A 21,754-nucleotide genomic window follows, 5' to 3' on the forward strand; every position below is an offset into this window, starting at 1 on the left:
GATAAACAGGGAGTACCGTCTGACCTGCCAACCGGTCTGCTGACCCCTCACTTTAGAGCACTACTGTGCCCCCCCACCCCTGGCCAGTCTCTACCTCTTTCTTACTCTAATATCCTCCACCGCAACATCCAGAGCATTCTGAAAACATCTATCTGATCATGAGAGTCCTACTTGAAATCTTTCAGTGACTACTACCACTCTTAGGTTTGTCCAAATTTCTTATTGTGATTTACAGGACTCTGAAGGACTTCTCCAAACTGACACTTCTTTTCACATTTCCTTGTTCAACCTTCCAGGTGATCTTTTAGCCATTGCCTCCTGTGAGTTATTACATACTATTCCCTCTACATAGAACTCTCTTCCTTTCTCTCTTCTTCTCTTTTGCCTGCTTAACTCTTCATCCTTTGGGTCTTGCCTCAGATGTTATTCATTAGGAGACCCCCCCATCCTAACACACTGTGTCGCACTATTTAAATCTTCCTCTCCTCAGACTGAGTTCCTGAAACATCTGGACTAGTACCTGACACCCAGCATCTTAGTAAGTTTGTTCTATAAATAACGTGGTGTGGAAAATGGACTGGAGAAGGTACTGGCAGCGGAGAGGTCATCTGGGCAGCTGCACCAGTAATCCGGGTGAAAAAGGCTTGCGGCAATTATGTGTATGGACAGAATAGGTGGATTCTGGAGCTGCTATTTATCTGTTCCAACTCCACATAACTTTTGACTGTTAAAAAGAAAATGCTTCCTCAGAGGCAGTTCTTCCAACACTGGGGACATTTAAAAGTGTGCCCTATAGGTTTGCGACCTTTCTTCCAAAGTAGAGTTACAAAGACACTTAGAACAATGGGAGCAGGGGATCCCTGGGTGGCTCAGTGGTTTAGCGCCTGCCTTTGGCCCAGGGCATGATCCTGGGGCCCCGGGATCGAGTCCCACATCGGGCTCCCTGCATGGAGCCTGCTTCTCCCTCTGCCTGTGTCTCTGCCTCTCTCTCTCTGGCTCTCATGAATAAATAAATAAAATCTTAAAAAAAAAAAAAAAAAAAAAAAGGAACAATGGGAGCAGCACCTCTGTGAATAAATGAGCAATATTCCCTCTGTAACTGCTTTGAAGGGATGGCTTCTCAAACAGCAATATCAATTCTGTAAGATTTGTCTTTAAAATGTTACTTAAAAGTATCATTACTTATCCACACTAAGCCCTCTCTTCATGCTCAATGAGTATAAAGATGAGTTACTTAAGAAACTAGTTTCCTTGTAGCCACCTCCATAGCCGCAGAGATGATACTGATGCCCTAGAGGATAAATAGTTCATGTCAAAATTCAACCCCTGCTCCAAGGTGGGAGCTTTCTGCTCCAAGGTTTGCTAGCCCCTTGCTAGTACACTGCCCAGCATGGTGACCAGTTTGGACAACTTCAGTGCCACCCTTAAGTGATAGGAAAGGCAAAGAGATTCATTCCAAGAATCTCCATTGCGAAATAATGTTCACCCGGTCTTCCATCTCTAACAGAGTGTGGCCCAAGAACATAGTTCCTCTCCCTAGAAAGCCCTCAATCTGTCCATAATTAACTCAAATGTTACCTCTTCCTTTCATGCTACTCCTCTACCCCCCACCCCTACAGCATACCATTGTACATACCATCCACACAACAGGTATTCCTTGAGCACGTACTAGATACTAGATACCTTTCTAGGTGCTGGGGACATAGCAACAAAACAAAACAACACAACACACCAATATTTCCTGGTTCACATTCTAATACCACACTGAATTGAAATGTGCCTAACTCCTGCCACAAGCATGGGCCACATCCTACTCATCTTGCAGCTCCTGTGCCCAGGACAGAGACTGGCCTAGAATGCAGATGCCAAAAGTAACTGGATTCAACTGAATGACCCATCACAAGAACATCAACTCAGGATCTCAGCTGCTCATCCTTCTTCCTCTTTCTCTAATTCCACCTTGTCTGGTTAAAGAACTCTCCACCATTAGGTCGTCCTTTCTTCACTTTGTCGCCCGAACCCTGTCTACTTAGCTATAGAGAGTTGCAAATATCTATACTGTAGGGCCTTTGTATAGCTCACCAGCTCCCTGTACCCCAATACACTGAAATGGCACTTTTAAACAGGTTCTCTTCTGTCACAGAATTCAGCTCTGCGCTACCTCTGCCACTGCCAGGAGTTGAGTCATCCCTGCCCATGAGCCAAGAGAGATGGCAAGAAATGGCTTCATGAAAGGAACACCATAGAGCTTTTTTATTTTTATTTTTTAAAGATTTATTTATTCATGAGAGACACAGAGAGAAGGGGTGGGGGCAGAGACACAGGCAGAGGGAGAAGCAGGCTCCACGCAGGGAGCCCGATGTGGGACTCGATCCAGGATTCCAGGATCACGCTCTGAGCCAAAGGCAGACGCTCAACCACTGAGCCACCCTGGTGTCCCACCATGGAACTTCTTTTTTTACCCCTTGAACATTATGCTCAGTGAGGTCTTTCCATGTTGGGCCATGTCCTTTCAGGATAAGCATTTTCCAAGGCAGTTACCTTCATATCCATGTTCTTATTTGACTCTTTCAACAATGCTATGAGGTAGGTAGGTGTTATTATCCCCATTTTACAGATGAGAAGACTGAGATTCTGAAAGGGGAAGAGAACTTCTCAAGACCTCTACTGTTTAAAAAATGACCCCAGGGGCACCTGGGTGGCTCAAGCCAGTAAGCATCTGCCTTCAGCTCAGGTCATGATCCCAGAGTCCTCTCCCTAGCTTGTGCTCTCTCAAATAAATAAAATCTTTAAAAAAGACCTCAGATTAAAACTAAGATTTGAGTAAATTATTCCCATTTCATCATGACTGAGACACATTCTACCAAATGGTCTCGGATCCAAAAATATCCCAAGTTAGTGACCTTTTTCCCACAGGCTCCAGAACCAACCAAACTGAACCTGGGAACATCCTTGGAATAAATTGTACTTATAGCCCTGGAGCTTTGCCTTCTTTGCCCAACCAGCTGGAACCAAAGAAGGGAGTGCTACAGTTGCTTGCAAGTCTGAGGCATCACCTAACCACAGGGACAGTTTGGCTCCGGTCCATGCTAGCCTCTGGCGAGAGCTAGTCCTTCTAGGTGAAGGTAAGGTGTGAGGAGACAGGCTAGGCTATCATTATAATAGGTTAAAAACAACACATATAACAAAACAAAACAAAACTTTATTTACAATCGAAAATGTAAACAGTCTTGGGTTCTGAATCTGTGACACTTCCAAGGTCTCTTGATCAGAAAGGTCAGCAGCAGGCAGGGAAGCAAACACAGGGGCCAATCCAGATGATCTCCCTCAAAGCGCCACCCAGAGCAAGGGAAGGCCTCCGGTGGCAGAGGTGGAGGTCTGTTAGGGATGGAAAAGAAGCAGATCGGATGCAACTGAAGGGGACATTCCATGAGACACAACACTCCCAGCTCTTGTCTACACTCCTAACCTGCTTTTCCCCAAAGAGCAGAACTGGCCTGACTCTTGCCCACGGTCAGACCTTTGGTTCCTCATGATAAAGTTGAGAGTGTATTACACAAGAACCAAAAAGAAAGAAACTAATATTTATGGCCATGCATATAGCCTCATTTATTTGCCCTTCACAAACTGTGCAGGATATGTTATCTGTAATCAAGCAGAAGAGGAAACTAGGGTCTCTCAGGGTTTAATGGTTTGACGGTGATGGGGCTTCTTGGTCTCCTTGGCTCCAAAGTCTGTGCTTTTTGCCAGACCTCGATGGCTCTCTGTGGAGCTCTAGAACAAAGAGCAATCCTTCGTCCTTGCAGGTTTTGGTCCCAGTGTCATAGAGAAAGTAAAGTCCACACCCTCTGTTTATGGCCTTGGTAGTTAGCTTTAAGAACAGAGTGAGTACATTCAGAAACTACCCTGTCTCCCTCCCCCTACATGTGGCCACACCCCTTTCCCTTCAGGGGACAGGGAGTCCTGGTGTCAGGCGGCAGGCTCAGAAGTTTACCCCTAGGCCCCAAAGCAGAATGTATAAAACTGCGTACATGCACTTTGTCCGTCCCATGGTGCTCCAGGACCTAAGCTCTATTGTAGACCAGGTGCTGTGTGAGTCAGCGTGGTCCCTGCCTCAAGGAGTTCTGTCTAGAGAAGACCAGGCCAACAGGGGTAATGTGCCACGTTAGATGCCGTACGGAGATGGACCAAGTACTGTGCCAGCACCCAGGAAGGCACCGCTGCTGTGCCTAGACCGGAGAGATGGGAGGGACCAGGCTGGTTAGCCACATGCTCCTGGGAGCAGCTGCGAGGAACTAGGATCAGTTAAAACTCCGTATATACACAATTTTATTTCTATTATAAGATACACGCTCAATAAAGAAAGTTCAAGCATACACAGGACGATAGAAATGGGGGGAAAAAGACTCTTTGCCGTCTCTACACAAGTAACTATTATTAACAGTTGGCTTAATTTCACTATAGTAATTCCTGAAACACTCAAATGTACTAAATCTTGACTTTGTCCCTTAACATTCCCTAGAAATGGGCAGCCCGGGTGGCTCAGCGCTTTAGCTTACCACCTTCAGCCCAGGGAGTGATCCTGGAGACCCGGGATCCAGTCCCGCATCGGGCTCCCTGCATGGAGCCTGCTTCTCCCTCTGCCTGTGTCTGTCTCTCTCTGTGTCTCTCATGAATAAATAAAATCTTAAAAAAATAAAAAAATAAAAAAATAAAAAATAAATAAATAAATAAATAAAAAGGAAGAGTAAATGATACTCTTTCATAAAAAAAAAAATTCCCTAGAAATCTGCCCCCCCCCCCCCCCCCCCCCCCCATCTACGTTTCTTTTTCAGGCTACGTGGTATTTCACTGATTGGTATAGCTCAGTGTGAGACCTGATCCCTGTGATCACTACCCGGAGCTGTGCCTTTGTACTGGATTGGACTGGAATGAAGCCATTCTCCCTCCCTCTCCTTTTGGCTGGCAAGGTTTCTGTCTTTCAGGGCAGGCGACAACAGTGTCACACACCCAGCAGGCATGCAAATATTTGCTGTCAAATCTCTGGTGCTTCCTAGACCTGTATTTTCATGGGGAACCTTTTCTCTGGCCCGGACTTCTGCAGTGGACACCTCACCGACCTCAGCTTCTCCTGCACGTTGCTGCCAGAATCATCATTGGAACAAGCAAATTCAATCACAATGTCCTGCTCAGAATCTTCCAGTGGCTCCTGTTGGCCTGGTTCTTTTTGGAGGGCCAGGCAAGGCTCCTTTCTGACAATGCCCAGAGTACAATGGACTCTCACCCCAGGAGGGAACAAATGTGCATACTGCCTGAAGCCCTCTCAGGATAACATGAGTATCTCAGCCTGCCCTGATCTCACAACTGGCCCTGGCCTTCTCCAGCCTTACCCCTTACCTCTTGCTTTAAACACCTCCCTGCTTTGGCCATATGAATTAGGTGCAGTTTCCCTTACAATTCCTGCTGTTTCCTGCTTTTGTGCTTTTGCTCATGCTGTTCCCTCTGCTTGGAATGCCCTTCCGTTTTAGCCACCTGAGAAGTTCTCTTCTTTCACCTACTCAGCCAGCCAGAGCAGCATCTCTCCTGTGGTCTCCCCAGACTGGTTCAGGCAGACATAGGCATTCCAGCTTTCCTTACTTTGTTCTGAAGCCTCTAGTCCAGTGCTCTTTGCACTATAATTGTCAGTTTCCCCAAGAGACTGTGAGTTCCTTAGGGACAGGAACTGGGCTTTTCAAATTTGCAGTCTCATATGCAGCATGGGGCCCATCTTAATCCATCAGTGCGTACTGTGGAAAGAATGAAGGACCAGTCCATGTGCCACCAACATGCCTCATCATCTTCCTCTACAGGAACATATCACATCTATGGGTAATCCCAGAATGGGGGACAGTGTTTCCTAAAGCTCCACCATTCCAATAGCACCTTCGCCACTGTTCTAGCCACCACCCACAGGTTAATTAATTTTTAATCTGATCACCATTTGAATTTGAATGATGCCACACTGTTAAAAGGTACTCATCACAGCACCACCTAAAGCAGCGTTACCCATATTCCTCTGATAAGATGCACCTGAAATGCTTGTTACAAACATAGCGTCCTGGATCCTACCTCACACTCACTCACTCAAACTCTCCAGAAAAGGGATCTGGGAATTAGTAGCGTTAACAGATGACCGCAAGTGATTCGATTCTTTAGGGAACTTGGGGATGGAAGAAAGCTATCTACTGCTTGCTACAGGTACCAGGTCTGGGGATAATTGGAAGAACAGCAATCCAGACTAGCTGGACTGCCAGAGCCCTCAGCCACTCCCCTTTCCAAGAGACTCTCAAACCAGAGGCTCCAGACCAGTCCCCAAGTAGTCCTAAGTAGCAAAGAAACTGGCCTAGACTACAGCAGGAGAATCATGAGGGCCAAGGGTCACTTAGGTATACCTAATCAAATTCATCGTAAAAAGCTTTCACAGCACCCACAGAGATAAAACCATGGTTTCTATATCTAGAGTTGTACAGAAAACTTCATGCTCACTAAAACCAAAGTCAGGCCCTAAGGCAAAACACAGAAGTTCCAGGAGTGCTTCCTAGGGAGATACAGCTCATCAAGCCACCGGCACCATCTTCTATTTCCTTCCCATCTTCTTTTATTTCCAGTGCCTAGGCACAAGGCCCCATATGCATGATTTGGTGATATCTTGATTTCAATGCAGTAGATTCCTGCCGGACCAGTGCCACCAAGAAAGGATCTCCTTCTGGGTCTTTCTCATTGGAATATGGAGGCTTCTTAATTAAAAAGCAGGTTCTGTTATTCTACTATAGCCCTGCCACTCAAAGCCAGCATTAGCATCTCCTGAGTGCTGCTTAGAAATGCAAAATCTCTGGCCCTATCCAGACCCACTGAACCAGAACCAGCATTTTAACAAGATCTCCTGGTGATTCATAAGTACATTAAGGTTTGAAAAATACTGCCCAGTAGGGTTTGAAAACAGCATCTATATTAGCTGTCAACCATTATCCTGCCCCACACAACTGGAGGAATCTAAAACATTCCCATAGGAATTAGAGATGCTTGTAACTTTATAGCTGGGAAGAAAAATGATGGGATGACAACTGTTCTCCAGGGAATTAATCTCCACTTTTCCTTTCTTCCAAATCACAGTACTGAGAAACCCAAAGTGGGGTCAGTACTGCCACCTAAATCCCTAACACCTTAAAGCTTATAATAAAGATTTTTGGTAAAGTTAAATGAGATAATTCAAGTTCTTAGCTCAGTATTTAGCACAAAAAGTATGCAATAAACGATAACTGCCATTATGATGTTGCCTCTAAGTATTAGCTATGAAAAGTTCAATTCTGAGCAAGTCAGGGGTAGGAGACTGAATTGGAGGTATCAGACTTCTATTTAATTAAAATTAAATAAAAAATTCAGTCCTTCAGTCACATCAGCCACATATTTCAAGTGCTCAACTGTCACATGTGGCTGGAGCTGCATGATGGACAGCACAGATATAGAACATTTCCACCATCACAGAAAGGAATTTCTATTGGACAGTTCTGGTCTAAGAAGCCTCTGGAACGTCAAATGGACCCTGTGGAATTTATTCTGCTTGGGTTGCAGGCCAAGAAGAGAGGCTTCCATGGGGGCAAAGGTTTACATACCCTTTGCTAATAAGAGATGAGGAGGGGAGGGTTGTGATCACCACCCTCAGAAATCAAGCCCCCAACAAGGATTTCCATGAACTTTCTATAAGAGACTCAGAAAAATAAAGAAAAGAAGCCCCAAGCAAAAATTTCTAAACTCCATATTCTTTTTATCTTTGTCCTCCGGTAGTGATCAGTGGTCAATCCTTAGAAGGAAAAGGACCTAGTAGCTCAATTTAGGTTCAGCAAAGAACTAAGTGGGAGAAGGAGGGAAAAGCCAGACACTACTGAAGTAGAGCATGCTGAGCCCTAGGGACCCCTGGTACTGGCAGAAAAGAAACCTCAGGGTGTCAACTGTGCCTGAGAAGGGATCTTTTGGCTGGACAAGAGAGAGGACCATGTGCAGCTTCTAGGAAACACTTGTGCATGCCTGCCTCAGCATTTGCACACACCAGTTCCCTGCCTAAAATGCCTGACATTCTCCCTATTAACTCATGTAATAAATTTTTAATGAATGCCTGTAAGTGCCAGATGCTATAATACAAAATCACAGAGAGAGGTATGTACAGTTATTAAAATGGTCTGGCATTTGACTAGATCTCCACTGAGGAACAAAAGCAGAGAAAAGAAACATAAATTCTAGGTAATTTTTTAAGTATGTAAATAAAACCATAGAAATATTAGAAATAATACAAAAGACATTATGATCTGAGATATTAAGGACCTTCCTAAACAAAACAAAACCACAAAAGCCGTAAGAGAAAAGACGGATAGTTTTGACCTCATCAAAACTTAGAACTTCTGCTTAACAAAAGTTATCACCAATGTTCAGAAAACCAACACATTGCTAGTTTTTGCTTAAAATACATTCTGGACAAAATAGTTATAACATATAAAATAGAGAACTAAGGTTCAAAATTTATAACTATTCAAATCATAAGAGAAGGGTAAAATATGTTATATGCTACAAACATAGAATATTGTCAGTTTTGTTTTAGTACAAAGTAGTTTTATGTGATGGGAGAGGAAAAGTCTTCAAGACATCTGCCAAATGGAAAACAAGTGATGAACAAAATAGTGTGACGAAATTTGGGAAAAACAAAACCTCCCAAAATAAGATAGGAACAAAAAAGGCCCTGAAGGACATACATCAAACTGATAAAGCAGCTACCTCCTGGGACAGAAGTGGGATTGGATGGGGTGGGGGAGGAGAGATGACAAGGACTTGAACTGTTTTCTCAAGATTGTATTATGTTACATTTATTTATTTATTCATTCATTCATTCATTCATTCATTTATATTTAATTTATTTATTCATGAGAGACAGAGAGAGAGAGAGAGAGGCAGAGGGAGAAGCAGGCTCCATGCAGTGAGCCCGACGCGGGACTCGATCCTGGGTCCCCAGGATCACGCCCTGGACTGAAGGTGGCACTAAACCACTGAGCCACCCGGGCTGCCCAACATTACTTTTATAACTAAAAATAAACAACCAAATGAAATATATGAATCTTCATTGAATCTCTTTTTTTTTTTTTTTAGAGCTATTAAAGTTACTATGTGGACATTGGGGAAGTTGGAGCATGTATGTTAAATAATATTACTGTGAAAAAAAATATTACTGTGGTCATGTAGGATGCTATTTTTAGGAGTTGTTTGCTGAAGTATTTAGGGGTAAAGTATCAAGAAGTCTTCACCTTTCGGGATGCCTGGGTGGCTCAGCAGTTGAGCCATCTGTCTTTGGCTCAGGGCGTGATCCCGGGATCTGGGATCGAGTCCCACATCGGGCTCCCTGCATGGAGCCTGCTTCTCCCTCTGCCTGTGTCTCTGCCTCTTTCTGTGTGTCTCTCATGAATAAGTAAATAAAATCTTAAAAAAAAAAAAAAGTCTTCACCTTTCAAATGGGAAAGAAAGGAAGGAAAACAATGGAAGGAATGAAGGTAGAAAGGACGGGAGGAAGTAGGGAAAGAAGGGGAGCAGGAGAGAGGAGAGGCAAGAAGGTAAAGAAAGAAAACAAGTTAAAGCAAAAATGATAAGTGAGAATCTTAACCACTGGAATATCTGGGTGAAAGGCAGATAGATGGGTGTTCAGTGTATCATTCTTCCAACTTTTCTGCAGGTTTGAAAACGGAAGGAAGGAAGGAAGGAAGGAAGGAAGGAAGGAAGGAAGGAAGGAAGGAAGGAAGGAAGGAAAGAAGCAAAGCAAGGCAAAACACCACTACCCCACACCTAGCTGAAGTGATCAATGTCTCCCTTGAACTCTGATAACACTTAGCAATGTCACTCATATTACCAGTGATCACCTCGGAGAATGTGTCTTACTCCCCCCCATAAGCTCCTGAAAGACAGGCATTTTTCAGTTGTCATCCGGCAAGGAGCAGGCAGTGGCAAATATGGGTAGGAAGTGAGCCCACATGGGCTGAGAAGTATGTTGCGTTCACTTATGAGGCTGGCAGATACAAAGTCAGGGCCTGGAAATGAGCATCAGTTCTGAGGAGAAGCGTGACAGCTGTGCTCCAGGCGGCCCAGGCTGCTTCCAGCAGGGAGTTGCTGGGGGGGAGGGAGGGGGAAGGCGGGGGGGGGGGGGGGGGGAGGAGGGGGGGGGGGGGGGGAGGAGGCAGGTCCTTCCAGCAGGAGCCCTGAATGGAAGGAACTACAGTCGGGCAGTGCTGTCGGAGACTGCCTACTGGTTCTCAGGTTGATACTTTGTAAACCACCAAGTGGTAGAAAAGTAAAAACACCCCAATAACCCTTCCTCTTTTGATCCTTACAATGAGCCCGAGATAGCTATTGTCCCCATTTGACAGATGAGGAAAACAGGCTCAGAAAGGAAGGTGATTTCCCCAAGGTCACAGAGACAGGAGACGGGCTCAATCTCATGCTCTCATGTTTCAAGTGTGAAGTTCCTTCCACTAGATCATGCTGTCTTCACTGGGGACTCCTAACCAGGAGGAGAAAGACACACGTACCTGATGATCAGTCTTGCTCTGGACTACATCTCCCCACACTGTGAGATTACCACAGGTAGCTTGGGCTTATTGTTGGGGCCTGTGGGAACATTCTAGGAGAGAAAGCACAGTGGAGATTCATGTACTCAGACACAAGCTCACCAAACATTTACTGATGTCTGTCAGCCCCTGTGCTCTGGATTGAGGACTCAGGGACTGAAAGGATAACAATCCCCATCCTAGCAGAAGGGTAAAGATAATCCAGATCAAAGAGAAAATGTACTACAGTTTAAAAAAAAAAAATCAAACCTATGATATGTAACAAGGCAATAAGTTATAAGACAGAGTTTATACAACAGGGCAGAGGAAGCAACCACTGCTTCAGCAGGTCAGGAAGGATTCACACCACAGGAGATATCTGAGCTGGGCCTAGAAGGAGGCAGTGGATCCAAAGAGGAGGAAAAGAAAGGAGAAGGGCATTCCAGTAGAGGAAACAGCATGAGCAAACGCTCAGGGGCAGGAAGGAGCCAGAGGCAGGAATGTGTATGGCACATTTAGAGAAGAGCTAGTAGCCTGAGGAGGCTGTAATATGGAGGCAGTAGAGGCAGAAGGGGCTGTGCAGAGGTGGCAGGAACGAGGTCATGAAGGATCTTGGATCCACTGTAGGATCTTATCAAGGAGGTGAAAGGGCTGTCAGAGGCCAAACTTCGGTGTGCACTAGAGATGCAAAGCTGCAAGCTGAAAACACAGGGAGGCAGGGGCCACGTACTCCTCCCTCTTCCTGAGGGAGCCCACGTAACTGGAGGTGGTCAGGCCCGGGCCTCACACACTCGGCTCCTAGACCAGAACGGACGAGATACAGGAAATCAGAACATGACTCACCTCAATCTTTCGCATCACTAGAAGTCCATCAATGATCTTTCCTGTAGGAAGAATAAGAGCTAGACTTTATTATTCTCATTTGCGTAGCACTTTCCAGCTTCTGATGCCCACTGTTAGCCATCATCTCATTTGACCCTCCTCCTACCATCAGAAAATTGGGACCTGATGGAAGTGAAATGATTTGCCCAAGGTCACAGGTAAGAGGTTACAGAGCGCTAGGTCTGAGCGACTGCAGAGCCCTACCATACCATGCTGCCTCCGCATGGCGTTTCTTCAGTGATACCATCTGGGTTTCCCTCCCAGACACACAGATCAGCCAAGTGGTCACACACTCTATCACACAGCCCCTCCGCCCTTCCCTTTAGTGCTCCAAGCACATGTCCTCCCCACCTCCCACCACCTCCACCTTCCCAGACCAGTTATATCAGCTGAGCCCTCTTGGGCTTAGAGCCTGGGGACTGGCTCCTTTGGAAGTCCCACTCCGTGTGAATGGGGCCTGGACTCTGGGACAGGAATAGCACTCACCAAACACTACGTGCTTCCCATCCAGCCAATCACATTTAGAACAGGTGATGAAGAACTGGCAGCCATTTGTACTGGGACCACTGTTTGCCTGACAGAAACCAAGTACATCTCCAGTGAGTTTTCCCGGCCACGCTAGCCGAAGGATAAGATTCCCAAAAGAGCCTGTAGCCTTGATTCCTTTCTTTCAGCAAACCTTACTGAATATCTACTATAAGCCAGGTCTCCAGAGCTAGGATCCAAGGACATAAACAGGATACATAATCACTGCCCTCAAGGAGCTAGATCCTTGAATCAAGGCACAGTTCTCCTGCAGTGTGAATTTGTATGTATGTATTTATTTATTTATTTAGTGTGAATTTTTAAAGTGGGAACAACTGTTCATGGGACCTGATTTGCTGTATTTAATCCAATATTGGTTATACCTGGATTATAGTTACAAATTAGATACCACTGAGAAAAAGCCTGTTGCCTATGCCATAAGCTCTTTTGTCTGAATAGCTTTGTACTGCACCGTGACAACGGTAATAAATGCCTTTAAGAAAATGCAAGAAATTGCTAAGCTGGTGCCATGCTAGAAAAAGACTACATTTAATCAATGATGTTTGCTTTTTACAGCTACACCCAAAATCCTTATTGAATTTTACAGGAGCAAGAATTTTTTAAATTGAGAATCTGAAAGTCTCTACCTGTATCCTCCCTTGAAAAAAATTTTTTTTTTTAATTTTATTTATTTATGATAGAGAGAGAGAGAGGCAGAGACACAGGCAGAGGGAGGAGCAGGCTCCATGCACTGGGAGCCCGACGTGGGATTCGATCTCGGGTCTCCAGGATCGCGCCCTGGGCCAAAGGCAGGCGCTAAACCGCTGTGCCACCCAGGGATCCCCTGAAATTATTTCTATATCATTACATTTCATAATGTGTTATAAAAGAAGAGGCTATTATTACGTACGATGCAGAGGGATAATTTCTAGGGTGATATTTGACTTTCTAATGAAGTGTACTTTTGTACTTTACATGCTAGTATCCCCAAATTGCCTTTAATACACTAAATTCAGGCTTTTGTACATCGACAAGTTACCTTTCAGTAGCACTGCCTTGCAACAAGGTCTATGTGAACATTTTATTGCATACTTCTTTTGTTTTGGAAAAAAGGAGTAGAAAGTGGAAAACAGAGTACTATTAAAAGCACAGGTCTCGTAAGATTAACATGACGGAGACAGGACTGGAAATAATGACATAGGCCACTAGCAGTAATTGGACGCTGCGTGGATTTAAATTGGTTAATTCTGTGCTCAGCTGTGTAGGGATAAAAGTGTGTATGAAATACATTCACAACACTGTCTAGGGGAACGTGCTCACTACCTCACTGAGGATTTTTAGTTATACTTAGAAATGCCCCACGTAAGATGAGGCTACTTTTGGGTTTTGTGCGTGTATTTAGAACAGCTCATTGCACGAAAGCAAGGGAATGCCTAAGCCAGTCACAGAGGGCACACATTGTGCAATGAGGGACAGACTTCTCAGGGCTCCCAAATCTCTGCTTCCTTCTTTCCACCTAACAACCAACCAGTCAATCAATCTACCTTGCTGCTTGGCGTATGAACATTTATTAGCAAACAAACCAGAGAACCATCATATACATTTTTATAGCTCAGGAGACGCTCTCTGTCCTCAGCCACTCATTAATTCATTCTCAGGCAGGTCTGCTTACTGCTTTCGAGAATAAGCTCTGGAGCCAGATGATGACCTAGCTGGAATCCCAGCTCCACCACAGACTGTGTGACCTTAGTTTAGTCACATACCCTCTCTGGGCCTCGGGATCCTCATTTATACCTATCTCAAAGGTATGCTGAGAGGATTAAAATGAATTAATGCAAATACAGTGCTTTTTGAGCAATTGGCCAATAAATGTTAGCCATCATGCTGATGATCTTTTGGTCATTCATCGGTATCTGCTCCACGCCTTTCTGTCTCAAGTAGTAGGGCTTCAAGACCACTGAGGCCCAGTCCCTGCCCTTAAGGAACTTACGATTTAGAGGAGGATGGAAACAAAAACAGTTCTGCACATGATTTGTGATAGCACAACTTCACCAGTGTCAGCTTGAGGGAGCAGACACGGTTTCCTTCCATTTCTCTGACTCCTCCATAGATGCTAACATAGGGGCATGCCCATAGAGGGTTCCAGCCCTCCTAGCAAAGATCCAAGCCCACCTAAGCTCCTCCTGCAGCATTTACCCGTGATTACCCAGCCTGGCTTTCCAAAAATGGGGCTTGCACAGTTTGCTGGTCTGGTCTTGCCCAATTCTCATGGTAGCATCCTGACTAGCTTCCCTGCGCTCACCTCCATATTCCCATCTGCCACTCACCCCGCAGCCAGGAGCTTCATCCTAAATCACAAAGTTTATTGACCCTGTTCAAAAAAGCGTATGGCTCTCCATAAACTATGCAAGAAACTCCAGACACTTCATCTTTACTTTCATTTAAAACCCTTAAGGAGCTAGACCCACCTGCCTCTCCAGGGGTCTCTACTGGCCCTTCCCTCTCCCATTCATAAGAGATGTTCTCATCCTTCCTCACCTTCAGCCCCTTGACTGCCACCCTGCTATTTCACACCACCTTCCTCTGAAGCCTGACCCCTGAAGTACTTACTCTCATGCTACGGGGCCCTCCCAGTACTTTTACATACCCGGGGGAGCCCTTATCTCAACAGGCAGTAGTGTGAATTATACTACACTGGGCTTGTCATTTTGCATGAGTATTGCCCCATTAGATGTTAAGTGTCAGAAGGGCAGGGATCAGGTCTGTACCAGAGCACCGTACACCCGTCTGAAACAGACTGGGTGTCGGAAAACCTTCACTTGATGAATGCCTGCCTAAATAAGTGGAAGGTTATGCAAGTGAGCACAGAGCGGGTGCCTGGAAATACTAGATCAGGGAGAGCAAGACTAGAGACCCTGCCAGGGAAATGGGTGATGAGGGAAAGCAGGGAGGGGATTCAAGAATGAGAGGAATGCAAGGTGGGATGAGTAAGGAAAAATTAGGGCAGGATGAGTAAGAGGAAGACGAGGGAGTGAGCATGCAGCAGAGTGAGCAGGAGTGGGATAGATAAGGCACGGAGCTGAGAAAGGGGAGGGAGAGATGGGAGGGGGTAGAAAGGGTGCTCAGGGAGCAGGAGAGGTCAGTGAGCCCAGAGGAGGACCAGCCAGGAGGTGGCATGAGTGGGAAGGTGTCTTGGGAATCCTGGTGGATGGAGTGCCAAGTGCATGGATGTTGGGCCTAAAAGGAGAACTGGCTGTGTTCTGAGCAACAGGGTTGGATGCCAAGCTGCATATCCTGGCTCAGACAAAGGTAAGAAAACACACATCAGAGTTCAATTTTGGTTTCCCAGATTGCTAGGGGGCCCAGCTGAACAAAACCAAAGCCAACTGGGAAAGGAGGTGAAGCAGAGGTCAGTCCTGGGACAAGCAAGAGAAGAGTTTGCTTTGATCCTAAGAGACATCACTGGGCTCAAAGGGGGCCCAGAAACCTGCTGCATACAAATCTAATCCAAAACCTTGACTGGGTGGGCAGCCTGGGTGGGTCAGGAGTTTAGTGCCGCCTCCAGCCCAGGGCCTGATCCTGGAGACCCAGGATCAAGTCCCACATCAGGCTCCCTGCATGGAGCCAGCTGCTCCCTCTGCCTGTGTCTCTGCCTCTCTCTCTCTGTGGGTCTCTCATGAATAAGTAAATAAAAATCTTAAAAAAACAAAAAACCAAAAATCTTGACTGGACCTCACTTACCATGGAAAGCAGGCCTGGAGCTGAGTGTCTAAGTTTAAAATTTTCATCTGCAAATGGCCCCCGGTAAATACTGGCAACTCCAGTACCATCTCCCTGAGCAGAGAGAAAGGAAGTGTTAGCAAGTTTTGAGTGTTGGGCATCCCCTGAAGCCCAAAGGAGGAATGCTGCTGCACCACAGCAACACTCTTCAGGTATACTCTTCCTCTTGAAGGTCCCTTTGAGAACCACACCTCTTTGACCCCATTGTACAATCAAAGCCACCCCCATACAAGGCACCTGCAGCCCAGAGACTGGCCAGGGCACTGCATAGATTGGGTCCAACAGGTCACAGCTAGACTTCTAAAAGTTCGGTTTAGACAGAGGCAAAGTAGGGAACAATAGTACAACCATCATGTACATAATCCTTGCCACTCCTGAAGACTCTTATGCCTGGAGTCAAATAAAATTACCCACTTAACTGACCACTATCCCTACCTCCCCAACCTATGCAAGTGGGTGGGTTCTTGGAAGTCTAGTCTATACAGATACTACTACCCTCCCGATCAGAGCTGATTGGTCCAGGGGAGGATGCCCAAACAATGCAGGACCAACTAAAGTTCCTTCTCTGGGAATCGGGAAAGAGGACTGATGCTTCCCTTCAAGGTTGACTTTATCATGTAAACCTGGAAGCTAGCAGTGACCATCTTCTGTAAAGCGGACTAGGGAACAGAAAGAGAAGGCAACATACAGGTCCAGAGAGCACTGGAGAAACAGAAATAAAAGGAGTGCCTCGGTTCCATATGGCTTTCCAGTTTTTAGACCTGTTTCTTCCTTTGGGTTTCATGAAACACCTTATCATAAATTCCCAATTTCTGCTTAAACTAGTTTTATCAGCATTATCTCTTTGCTCTTTCAATAATCACACGGAATAAGCACTAACATCTTCCTCATTTTTCAGCGGAGTCGACTTAAATCAGGGTAATAAAGCAACTAGACCACAGTCATATTTGCAGTACCATAAGCAGAATCCCTGGGGTCTAAAGGTAATATTGAGAAGGTGCCAAAAGACAAATCTCTTCCAGCCAGTAAGGAAAAAGAATATTGGGTGCATGGCAGAAAGGGAAAGCACTGACCTAGGGCAGAATCAAGGGGCCCTTATTGAGGCAAAGATTACCAAAGGGGATTAACATAAGCCAGAGATGGAAAAAAACTGTCAAAATCGAACCTTTATTTGGTTAAAAATTACTAAAACCAAGCTCTGTGTAGTGGAAAGATCTGGATGTGAGTTCCAGATCAATCCTTTATGAGCTGGGAAAGTCACTTCATATCACTGAGCATCACTTCTCTCAACTATCAAGTTAAGATGGAATCACCTGCTCTCTACACTGCTGCCATGAAGATCCAATCAGAAGAGACCCTGCAATTGACACAGCACTATATAAATGTGAGCTATTATACCTTTAACTCCTACATATATACAGAAGAGAAACCAGTTCACTTCCAATTTCCCAATAAACCTGGGGGACAGACCACTGCCCACATCCTTCTCTACAATTATGCGATCTATTGCTCTCCAGGAGCCAGAGTAGGGAAAATAACAAAAATTAATTCTTAGGGGATCCCTGGGTGGCTCAGCGGTTTGGCGCCTGCCTTTGGTCCAGGGTGTGATCCTGGAGTCCCGGGATCGAGTCCCACATCGGGCTCCTGGCATGGAGTCTGCCTCTCTCTCTCTCTCTCTCTCATAAATAAATAAATGTTTAAAAAAAAATTTATCAGAGCAAACAATAGGCAGTGGCTTAAAAATTAAATAGATACATATTAAAAAAAAAAGCTAACTTAAATTTTTAACAATTGTAGATTGATCAAATAAATTTGTTATCTATTCATATGGGATATTACATAGCTATTATATCGTGACTTAATGACAAAGAAAATGTAGACAATTATTAAGCATAAAAAAATTAAAATGTATACATGATCTTAAGTCTGCTAAAAATTATATTTGATATACATACATATGTAACAATAAGACTGGCAGCTATAAACTAAAATGCCAAGAATATATTCCTTGAAAAGCAAGACTCCTTGAGAGATGATTTTCTTTTTTGCACTTCTGCAACCAAAAAATAATTATTAAAACAAATACATATTCTTGGTCCAACTCTAGAAGGTCTCAAATCCTACTTCTGCTTCTTGTTCATTCTATTTTTTCTTTCCTAAGAGTGGCACCAAACAACTGTTTCTTGACACTCAGCCTTCTGGCTGACCGACTATATTGTCTGATCCTGGAGCTATCGGCAAGTGACTGGATGTGCCTGGCAATGACCAGTAAGAAGCTGGTCTTGTCCCTGTTAAGACAATACAGCAACACAGGAGCCTATGGGAAGGAAGGAAGGAAGGAAGGAAGGAAGGAAGGAAGGAAGGAAGGAAGGAAGGAAGGAAGGAAGGAAGGAAGGAAAGGAGGAAGGAAGGAAGGAAGGAGAAAGAGAGAGAGAGAGAAAGAAAGAAACAAAGAAAGAAAGAAAGAGAAAAAGGATGAAAAGGAAGAAAAGAGGAAGAAAGGGCAGAGAATAGATTTTTAGCCCTTCTTACCAGGTACCACAAAGTATACAGTTGCCCAGGCCCTACTACCATCAGTGGAAGCCAGGGGTTGCAAACTTGCCCTCCAGGGGCAAGTGACATAAGTAAGGGAAGCAGGTGGTAGTGACTGAGGTGAAATGGCAAGGACAGACCCTGATTAAAGGAACAGTTATTTGATTCTAAACCATTGCTGCTACATGAGAAACACAGGCCAAGTGCACACCTGTTTTCCATTCTTTAAAGAGAAAACAAAACTCTGGAATTTTCTGGTGAAATGTCCCAGTTTTACAACATCACACACATGAAACAACGTGTATCTAAAAGTCTGGTTCAGCCTAAAATCTGCCACTTTGTAACCTTTCCTAGACAGGAAGGAAGTCTTTAAAAATTCCTCAAAGTTTAACTAAATAAATATACATAAGAAGGAGAAAGACATCTCCCAAGACTCAAGAAAATAGCAACATGACTAACCAAATGATATTAATAAGACCACAGACATGCACACAAGTGGTTGGTTAAGAACAAAAGTAGATTTAAGAAGAGATATGGTTTATTCAGCACCTTCCAGAGTCAGAGGAGGGCGAAGAGGCTTGGTATGAGAGACACATACAGTCTAGTCACAAGAAAGTCCATTAATCGCAGCGAAGAGCCATTCTACTGGGCCCCGCTAGTAAATAGAGGAAACATCCTTCCAGAATGATCTACCTCTGTTGCTCTGATTCTTTGCCCACTAAATCGGTTTCTGATGAAAAACTCAGCTTTCCAGGCATGTGCAAATAGGACATAAGCATTTAGCTCACTGAAAGAGAACTTACTGCCATTTAGAAAACAAAACAATTGCATCTGATTTCTACCCAAGTTTCATGTGACTGACTAGTTTGCATCTCTCATGGATCATCTATAGGCATGCTGGGAAAGTTAGCTTCTGGCCCTAAAAGGCTGATTTGGAAGTCAGTGACTCAATCAGGGTGCTGATGTCTGTCACCTAATGGTATAAAGAGTGGAAGCCAGCAACTCTAAAGGACATTCCTGTCACCCCTCTTCCTCATCAAACTTGGTTATTGTTTCAAGCCTCAGGACTGGACTCCGTAGCAAAAAAAATAGCAGCAACAGCAGTAATAAAAACCAATATTCCTACAGGTCTTTATTAGCAAAGAAATAATACTTACATTAACAAAATCCCCACCCTGGATCATGAAATCTTTTATGACCCTGAAACAGAGAATAAAGCATCCTGAGAGAAGGTTCTGTCATTTAGAAAAACATTGACGTACTCATTATACTTTAGATTAACACTGATTTAAAAATAAAACGTTTTTTAAACTTTGGTGTTTTGTTTTTTTTTTAAAGACTTTATTTATTTATTCATGAGACAGAGGGAGAGAGGTGGGGGGGCAGAGACACAGGCAGAGGGAGAAGCAGGCTCCATGCAGGGAGCCTGAGGTGGGACTCGATCCGGGGTCTCCAGGGTCACGCCCTGGGCTGAAGGCGGCGCTAAACCGCTGAGCCACGCGGGCTGCCTCCTTTTTAAAGAATGTTCTGCTCTAAAAAAAAAAAAAAAAATGTTCTGCTCTTACTGGCTTTAGCTAATCAGAATCCATCCCTGGGGGTCTGGGGATGGGGGGAGAGGATGCTGAGAACACTGTTAATTGTAACCTTGCACCTACTGTTAATACCTTGGCATTTCTGCTGAATTCAGTTGGCAAAGTTCTGGTGCTAAACCGCTGAGCCACCCAGGGATCCCTTGGTTTTTAATAAGCCTTCAAATCTATTGTTGAGTTCACAAAAAACATTCCTTCTCAAGATCTAGGAATTATCCTATGGTTTTAGTTCCCTTTAAAGAAATGAATCTTACTTTCTAAAGAAAGTAAGAAATTACAGGGCAGCCCGGGTGGCTCAGTGGTTTCGTGCCTGCCTTCGGCCCAGGGTGTGATCCTGGAGACCCCGGATCAAGTCCCGCGTCCGGCTCTCTGCATGGAGCCTGCTTCTCCCTCTGCCTGTGTCTCTCATGAATAAATAAATAAAATCTTAAAAAAAAAAAAAAGTAAGAAATTACTTTTTTAGAAAGTAATTCTAAAATCCTGCAGGATGGTTTGCCAAGCCTTACCTGTGGAAGGTGCTCCCTTTGTATCCTATCGGAACCCCATCTTTTCTATAACCAAAAAGAAAGAGACTTGGAATGACGACAAGTAATGACAGGTCTTCCCAGCTTCCCACACACTCGAGCCAAGAGACTCTCTAAAGGTGGTGGGGAGGAGAGAGATAAAGGAGGCAAATGAACTGAAGACAGACCCTTGGGGTATTAACCTTCTACTACCGGCACCAGCAATCATTCAAGGCCTACGGGCGTGGTTCCCCAAAACCCCACTGCGGCCCCGGGGCACCCTTCAGGAGCGAGCAGACGAGTCAACCACGTCTGAGAGACTGACCTGAATTCTCCAGTGCAGAACTGCCTGAAAGGGAAAAGAGGGGATGCTTCAGTCTCGGTGACCCCACAGCGGGGGGCGCTCCTGGCGCAGAGGGGCGGGGAGGGGAGCGCGGCCTGAGCCCCCCGCGGGCCCGCCGGCCTCGACACCCAGAATTACGATGAACTGAGATGGGAAGGGTAAAAACGGGGACAATTCGGAGCTCCGATCTCAAGGGCGGGGAGCGGGCCGCCACGCAGGCCCGGTCCGGCTCCCGGTTCCGATGAGCATCCCCTTACCTAAAATTCTCGGCCGTCTTCGGCACAACGTCTGCAAAGAGCTCGATCTTCATGCGGCCGACCTCCTGCAGGCGGCGGGACACGGTCAGAAGGCCTCAGCGAGCAGGGATCCGGGGGGGCGGCCCGGTCCCCCCCGCCCCCCGGCGGGGCGCTGGGATGCGCGAGACGACTCCTCTCCCTCCCGAGCCCCCCGCCCCGCAGGTCGGTAGGTCCCGGTCCAGCTTCGCCTTCTGGCTTCCCGAGTCCGCTATCCCCGGGTGCGGGAGACCCTCCCGGCCGGGCCTGGAACCTCACCTGGCCGCCGATGCTGACATCAAAGAACACCACGGGATTGACGGGGCTTGAATTTGCCACCGCCATGGCTCCGACCCGGAAGCAGTAGCCGCAGGCACCGGTTCCGGCGAACCCGAGCCCCGATTTCCGGGGCTTCTACTCGCCGGCGCAGGCGCAGGCAGAGCCACCCGAGGCCAGGCCCCGCCCCCCGGAAGTCCCGCCCCGCTGCGGAGCGCTCCCGGCCTCCGGCGCCGAAACTGGGCGTCGCGGAAGTGGGCGGGGCCAAGGCCTCCGAGCCGACGTACACGGCGCGTCTTTCCCCCTCCGCTCAGTGTGCGCCGCGGCGGCGCGGGAGGCGGTGGGTCTTAGGTGCTGGACCCTGAGCGCTCGGGTTAAGCCGGAACCGGAGTTCTGGTTCTGCTCGCGAGCTGCCCCTCTTGTCACCTACAGT

At 45.9% G+C, this 21,754-nt stretch overlaps 1 protein-coding gene across 2 annotated transcripts; it reads right to left on the reverse strand.

Annotated features, from left to right (window-relative positions):
- Window positions 1-3,182: 3,182 nt before the first annotated feature.
- On the reverse strand, window positions 3,183-21,480 carry PPIH (peptidylprolyl isomerase H). Of its 2 annotated transcripts, XR_005370055.1 has the most exons (11): window positions 21,325-21,480; window positions 21,031-21,095; window positions 20,756-20,779; window positions 20,434-20,478; window positions 19,496-19,538; window positions 15,768-15,860; window positions 11,988-12,075; window positions 11,463-11,503; window positions 10,602-10,693; window positions 4,032-4,229; window positions 3,183-3,378 (listed from the first exon to the last, which is right to left on the reverse strand). XR_005370055.1 is itself a non-coding variant. In XM_038557663.1 (10 exons), exons 1-9 carry the CDS (start codon window positions 21,388-21,390, stop codon window positions 10,625-10,627), a joined length of 534 nt encoding a protein of 177 aa, XP_038413591.1. In that variant the 5' UTR covers window positions 21,391-21,479; the 3' UTR covers window positions 3,183-3,378; window positions 10,602-10,624. The 2 variants fall into 2 exon arrangements, 1 of the variants encoding a protein (XP_038413591.1); XM_038557663.1 differs by lacking the exon at window positions 4,032-4,229 and having other exon boundaries at window positions 21,325-21,479.
- Between the last annotated feature and the right edge of the window lie 274 nt (window positions 21,481-21,754).

This window comes from Canis lupus, chromosome 15, assembly GCF_011100685.1.
Source record: "Canis lupus familiaris isolate Mischka breed German Shepherd chromosome 15, alternate assembly UU_Cfam_GSD_1.0, whole genome shotgun sequence".
In the NCBI taxonomy this organism is placed as follows: Eukaryota; Metazoa; Chordata; class Mammalia; order Carnivora; family Canidae; genus Canis; species Canis lupus.